Genomic DNA, 7,327 nt, shown 5'->3' with positions numbered 1-7,327 from the left:
AATGCAAAGAGGCTTGTAGTTATCTATTGATCAGGGTGAGTTACTTGAAGATCCTGAACAGTACAGAAGGTTAGTGGGAAGGTTACTGTATTTGAACATGTCCAGGCCAGACTTATCATATAGTGTACAGCACTTGAGCCAATTTGTTAGTCAGCCAAGGGTACCTCATTTACAAGCAGCCTTACATGTGGTTAAATACATAAAGACCACTGTAAGTACTGGTTTACTATATAAAGCTAGCTCAGATCTTACTCTTACTGCATTCAGTGATGCAGACTGGGGCAAGTGTGCATACACATGTAAGTCCTTAAGTGGCTATTGCATATTCTTAAGGGAGTCCTTGATTTCATGGAAAACAAAAAAACAAGCCACTGTAAGTAAAAGCAGTGCAGAATCAGAGTATAGGAGTATGTCCTATACAACTTCAGAAATGGTCTGGGTTGATGCTATGTTACAGGATTTGCAAATATCAGTACCTAAGCCCATTTTTCTCTATTGTGACAACAAGGCTGCTCAGCATATCTCAGAGAACCCAGTATTTCATGAGCGAACAAAACATCTAAGTATTGACTGCCACTTTGTCAGGGACAAACAGCAAGCAGGCTTCTTAGTTACTAAGCATATCAGATCAGGTCTACAAATAGCAAATGTGATGACTAAAGCACTGGGTACTGAACAGCATAGATTCTTGGCTTCCAAGCTTGGACTAGTTTTGCAAAACTGTCCAGCTTGAGGGGGGAATAATAAGTATTATAAAGAGTTAGTTAGGAGTTAGATAGAGATTAAGTCGGTTAGTTAATAGTTGACTGTTAGTTGACTAATGTAACAGAATCACTATATATACTTGTACTCATAACAATTGTAAACATAAGTTTTCATAATACAATTTACACAAATCACTCATTATCATATTTTCTCTTCTATATTCTCTCTACAATACAATACATATATTTCTATACATCTTCATCTTCTACCTATGCTACTAGATTAATAGTTAGTGACTTGGTGGTGAAGATCGAAGGGAGATGAAGGAATGGATGAGTGATGAAAAAAATGACAAGGGTAATATGATTAAAGACGTATGTAAAAGAGTAAAATTCTTATGTGAAAAAGTATGTCCCTATTATTTTTTTGTTAGAAGAGTTTAGAGTTTGGAGTACACAAAGTAGGATCCACATATTTGTCCATATCTATATCTTCCTTCCTATAAACAACCCCAACTCATGGGACTTATTTGGCACTTCTCATTCTCATCACTCTCACACTTCTCTTCTTCACCCTCCCTACTTCTACGGAATCAAAAAACCAACATTACAAAAAACAAAAAAAAAAAAAAAAATAGTAGTAGAGTATTTGGCCATGATGAACAAGGCAGCGGCAGCGGCCACGATGGTGAAGACAGCGATCAGACGGTCCGCTGTCAAAACTCGATTAGTGTCAACATATGCTGACGTTATTTCGCCGGAATATGACGTGTCAACGCCTAAGATGCCGGCGTTTGATTACTCTCCGCCTCCGTACACCGGTCCCACCGCTGCTGAGATTCTTAAGAAGCGCAAGGAATTCCTTAGTCCTTCCATGTTCACCTTCTACAATCAGCCTGTATGTTTTTTCTTTTGTTTTTCGATTTTTCTAACGTATACCAGAAAAGATTCACAGAATATTCTTACGAGAAATTAAAAAGTGAACTCATTTTTATGGTGATTAATGAAATAATCATGTGAATATTTGTTCATAAATTTTTAATGTGTGATTGAAGGTTATAATCATGTGATATTTTGATTTAGATTATTCCCTTGTCTCGATCATCCTTTTAGGGGAGCCATGATTTGAACTCAGTGGGGGCAAATGAGTAATGGTATAAGGTAAACTTGTAAAAAAAAAATCAAAAAATTAACAAGCGCCGCTGCTTGCCCCTTAGCTCCACCACTTACACAAAGGGATTATATTTCCATAGAACAAACTTCGTGATACACGATTAAATCAATGGTGATACGGTTTTCTTAGATACGGACTTACAGATTAATTTTATTTGTGTGCGTCTCATTTAGTTCTTAGTGATGAGGAATTCAACATTACCGATAAATGTTGCAGTAATTTACGATGAAATGCTTACAATTTGCTTCTTTATTTAATACTCTCTCCGTGCCCGTCGTGTCCTTTGTTTTTGGCACAAAATAGCAAGGAAAGAGGGGAGGGTCAATTATAAAATGACAAGTGGACCAAATTGAGTGTGAAGTATCAAATTGCTCATCAAATGCAATCCTAAAATAGAAAGCACAACAATTGACGGAGACACCAAAAAATGGAAACGGAAAACAAATGACCGGAATAGAGGGAGTACTCCGTATGTTAGAATTTGTCTTTGATTTCAAGTTATTATGCGTCTACGCCAGTGATTAACTGATTACATGAATTATACTCCATATCCGCGAACAAGTTATAAGTTGACTTTTGAAATGAAAATGAAACTATGGAACTTTTGATTGAGTGCTTCAAAATTTATTTATTTTTAAGTTTGTTCTGTTTTTGAAAGGTGCGATTATTATATACTCTGTCTAACTTGCTTTTTTTTTTTAGATTCCGTTAGTCGGCCCTAAATCATTTTTAGTCATTTTTAATTGATGTTAAGGTATTAAATATCCCGGATTGAGACTTGATTTTAAAATCAGTCTTGCGTCTTGATCTCGATCATTCTGCCATAAACACGTCTTACAAGTTTATGGCAATTGTTAGCTTTAATTATTGGCTGGTATAGTAATCCGTACTTTAATTTAATCACTCACTTGTTTTCTTTTCTTTGTCTGAATGATGTTACAGCTGAATGTAGTAGATGGGAGAATGCAGTACTTGTTTGATGAAAATGGGAGGAGATACTTGGATGCATTCGGGGGAATTGCGACTGTAAGCTGTGGTCATTGCCACCCTGATATAGTCGATGCAATCGTAAAGCAAACACAGCGTATACAGCACTCAACTATCTTGTACCTTAACTCTGCCATTGCTGATTTTGCTGAGGCTTTGGCTTCCAAGTTGCCTGGTGATCTTAAAGTATGCATCTTTTTCTCTACTTTTACCTTTTCTTGTTTGGTGTCACTCCACTACTGTCTAAAGTTCCTAAGGTACATGAACAAAACAAATAAAGTTATTTGTTTTGTGTAGTTGGTGCAAGACGAACTATATGTTTACGATTATAACATATGATTAATGAACATGGCTTTATATTGGATACTGTAAAGCAAACTGAAAAGGGATTGTTTAGTTTAGTTTAGTTTGTATATTCCGAGTAGGGTAGTTAGCAGTGGTGGTGATAGATTTATCGAATAAAGAAGATGCAAATATGTTGTACCTAACAAAGCTTTGTAAAAGCTTTGGAAAGATGCTGCCAATTTTTTATCCGAAAACTATGCACAAATCATAATCCCAGAAATTGTCTAACATGATACTTCATGTTAATCAACACAAATTCAATTTAGACTAACCCTTTATGATTTTTGTTGTAGTGACATAATTTTTTTCATTATTTGTCATTTATGGCCATACAATTTTATTTTATTCTTCCTAAAATCAAATTTTCTCGGAATGAAAAAAATTAATTGACTGTGAGGTAAGAAGAGTAACAAAGGGAATAGATCTTTGACATGAAATTTCAGGAGATGGCTTTTAGGATTCCGTGAAACAAACTCGTGGTTGATCAGATTCCGGTTTGTTTGTGTTTTCAAAAGTGTGTATATTTTAACTTTGCCATGCACACTACTAATGCAGGTTGTGTTCTTCACAAATTCGGGGACAGAAGCAAATGAGCTGGCTCTAATGATGGCAAAGTTGTATACTGGGTGCCAGGATATTATCTCCTTGAGGAATGCATACCATGGAAATGCAGCTGGAACTATGGGTGCAACTGCTCAGTGCAATTGGAAGTTCAATGTTGTTCAGGTAGAGGTTCCTATGCAACTCTGTGGTAGATTAACCACCTCGATGTATTATTTTTAACTGTTTACTGTTTTACGTACCTCGATATTGTTAGATTGAACTTCATTACAGCCGATTACAAAGTTTAGCCAAGTAGACAGGATTGTTCATGTAACTATAATCTGCTCTATGTAGACAATTGTGCAAATTTTAGGCGTTATTCTTGTATCTGACTTTATATTTTGTGTGACCAGTCTAAAAAAAACAAATGAAATCCCTAAATTATACTACGGAGTACTGTAAGTATCCCCCGCTGAACAACGCAAAGTTTAAAGTTCTCAGTTGAAATTTTCAATTTTTTTTCTAGTTTACTCCAATTTCCACCTTAAAAAGTTTAGATATCCTATGACTATGCAGAAGAATTTTTGTTTTATAACTTGAGCTAGTTCCCTGTGTGCCTGTCTCTTGAATAAATCATGTTTACTAATCGCCGTATATCTCTGACAGACTGGGGTCCACCATGCCATGAACCCTGACCCCTATAGAGGCCTTTTTGGAGCAGATGGAGAGAAATATGCAAAAGATGTTCAGGATCTCATTGATTTTGGAACATCTGGTCATGTTGCGGGCTTCATCTGTGAGGCAATTCAGGTCTGCCTTTTTTTCCTGTATGTCGAATTAGCATGCTGCACTCTATATGAGATTGATATATCTTTCTTGCATGTCAGGGAGTGGGAGGGATTGTAGAATTAGCTCCTGGATATCTGTCTTGCGTCCATGACATTGTTAAGAAAGCTGGAGGACTTTTTATAGCTGACGAGGTACAAGCTGGATTTGCTCGCACTGGAAGTCATTTTTGGGGATTCGAGTCTCACGGAGTTGTTCCCGATATAGTAACAATGGCTAAGGTTGGTAGCATTCACATTTTTTACCAGGTTTTCATTTTGGTTGGCCTAATCCAATAGTTCACGATTTCATTTTGGTATGTTCTGTGTGGTGAAAAATGAGTGGACTTCCTCATTTGCCTATGCTTACCAAAAAACGAGTTAACACAGATCCTTGTGTGGACCTCTTGGCTGTTTAGCTTGGAAGGACAATGGCTGTTCCGTTTTTGCTGGTCTCCATTTTACTGATCTAACGATCGAAACCATCTTAACATCATTGTGAGAGGAATCAAAGACTTGTTTGTTGAACCTTGCGAATATTATTTTGACTTGGCTAGAATTTCTGTATGAAACTGAAGGTGAATTTGATAAATACTCTCTCCGTGTCATCAACTATTTTACGCTTGCATTTGGATGGCTTTTTTTATCATGTGTGCATATGTAAGTGGGTAAGAAGTCCAACATCCACTCTTAGGTCACTTCACATACTTGCAAAGGATAAAAGGAAACGTAAACTACTGTATGAGACAGACCAAACTAATCTACGTAACCAGCAGACAGGAGTACGACTGTACACATACTACAACCGATTAATGTGAGAGAACTTGTACGAAGAATTGCAGTGACAATCCAGAAATCGATTAGTGAAACTAAAGTGACCTCATGCCAAATAGTGAATCAAATATGAACAATGTTATTAATTTCTTGTTTTGGTGTTTCAGGGCATTGGGAACGGGATTCCCCTTGGTGCAGTAGTGACGACACCTGAGATAGCAAGTGTGTTGACTCGTCGGAGCTACTTCAACACATTTGGTGGAAATCCTGTGTGCACTTCTGCAGGACATGCAGTACTCAAAGTGATTGAAAAGGAAAAACTTCAGGAAAATGCTCACGTTGTTGGAACTTACCTCAAAGAACGACTCACCGCCCTCAAAGACAAATATGAATGTATGTTTCAATCATTTCTTCCCCAATAAAGAGCGTTATTTTTTTTTTACCTTGGGGGTTTGCAGTTTTGACACTAATGGCTGTCAAACCTTAGTCCAATGCCACAACAGTCGATCACTTTACTATCTTAACTCACCTGTGCCCTGAAAGAGAGATGATCTCTGTATATTTCCTCTTGTATATTTCCTCTGAAAATGCTGACTGTGTTTTTTTTTCTTATTAACGTGTAGTAATTGGCGATGTGCGAGGAAGAGGATTGATGCTCGGAGTTGAGCTTGTTACGGATCGTCAAAAGAAAACTCCAGCAAAGGCTGAGATTTTGCATGTGATGGACCAAATGAAAGGTAAGCATCATCTTCTGTTTTTTTCCTACCAATTTTCATTCTTGCTTTATATCTACGCAAGGAGCGTAATTGTTCTTCTATTACTCTGTCAGAAATGGGTGTGCTGGTTGGAAAAGGAGGATTCTATGGCAATGTTTTCAGAATTACACCTCCCTTGTGTTTCACCAAGGAAGATGCTGGTAAATATCTACGACTCACATTCTTAACCGACTAAAATTGTTCTTTTTCTTTTGGGATATTATCATTGTGAATTTAACTAACGATATCATTGACTGTTGATTCGAACAGACTACCTAGTGGACGTGATGGATTACGTGATGGCAAAAATGTGAAGATGGTCGGTCGATTCAAGCTTACATAAATAAATGCTGCTTTGAATCTACATTGATATGTAATTGTTGGATCTTATTGCTCAAGTGATGTATATCCCATTGCTCAGGTTTATTAGTGAAATTTAGATCTGATGAATGAATGCTTAGAATTGGCTTCTGGCTTTCCTTTTGGTAAAGCTTTGGTAACAACATGAAAACGATGAGCCAACACCTCGTTGTCTCTCGTCTCTATTTAATATTTATTGCATTTTGCTGAACTGGTTATTGGTCGAGTAGTTGAGTAAAGTTGCCCTCTTCTTCCCTATTTTCCATTCTTGACATCACATTTTGATGCTGTTAGGGAGTGTTACCTCATCAGGCTTTTTTCTACTTGGAAAAGCAACCAAAGTTTATCTTCTTGATTTGTTGGTTTGGACTTTAAACTCTGATCTGAACTGAAATGAATTTATAGGATCTGAACTGAACTTATAGGATCTGAACTTTTCTGAACTATCTGAACTGAACTGAACTTATAGGATCTGAACTGAACTGAACTTATAAGATCTGAACTGAATTATAGGATCTGAACTTAGAACCGAATTTAAATTAACTTTATTTAACTTAACTATTATTATTATTATTATTATTATTATTATTATTATTATTACAAAATGCAATTTTTTTATTGAGATCAAATAAATTTTTTACAAGAAATTAGTGGGCAGCCAAGAGAGAACATTGATAAGAAAATATAATTTAAAGCACAAGGTAAGATAATAATATTTTTCCGCTTTATATACATTGATTAGTTCATACATTATACTACAGTTACATTACGATAAAAAATAATGAGATCAGTGATAACTTTGTTTTAAAAATAATAATGTATATATGTATCGAATAATTAATGTCAAATGTTTTTGCATCG

At 36.1% G+C, this 7,327-nt stretch overlaps 1 protein-coding gene across 1 annotated transcript; it reads left to right on the top strand.

Annotated features, from left to right (window-relative positions):
- Window positions 1-1,223: 1,223 nt before the first annotated feature.
- On the top strand, window positions 1,224-6,690 carry LOC141647546 (alanine--glyoxylate aminotransferase 2 homolog 3, mitochondrial). The gene is made up of 9 exons (XM_074455771.1): window positions 1,224-1,602; window positions 2,821-3,051; window positions 3,766-3,936; window positions 4,420-4,563; window positions 4,641-4,820; window positions 5,519-5,744; window positions 5,975-6,088; window positions 6,181-6,267; window positions 6,377-6,690. Exons 1-9 carry the CDS (start codon window positions 1,360-1,362, stop codon window positions 6,418-6,420), a joined length of 1,440 nt encoding a protein of 479 aa, XP_074311872.1. The 5' UTR covers window positions 1,224-1,359; the 3' UTR covers window positions 6,421-6,690.
- The last annotated feature ends 637 nt before the right edge of the window (window positions 6,691-7,327 follow it).

Source organism: Silene latifolia, chromosome 3 (genome assembly GCF_048544455.1).
Source record: "Silene latifolia isolate original U9 population chromosome 3, ASM4854445v1, whole genome shotgun sequence".
NCBI classification, from domain to species: Eukaryota; Viridiplantae; Streptophyta; class Magnoliopsida; order Caryophyllales; family Caryophyllaceae; genus Silene; species Silene latifolia.
Note: the sequence above shows the minus strand (reverse complement) of the source record. Positions and strands in the feature narration are given on the sequence as shown.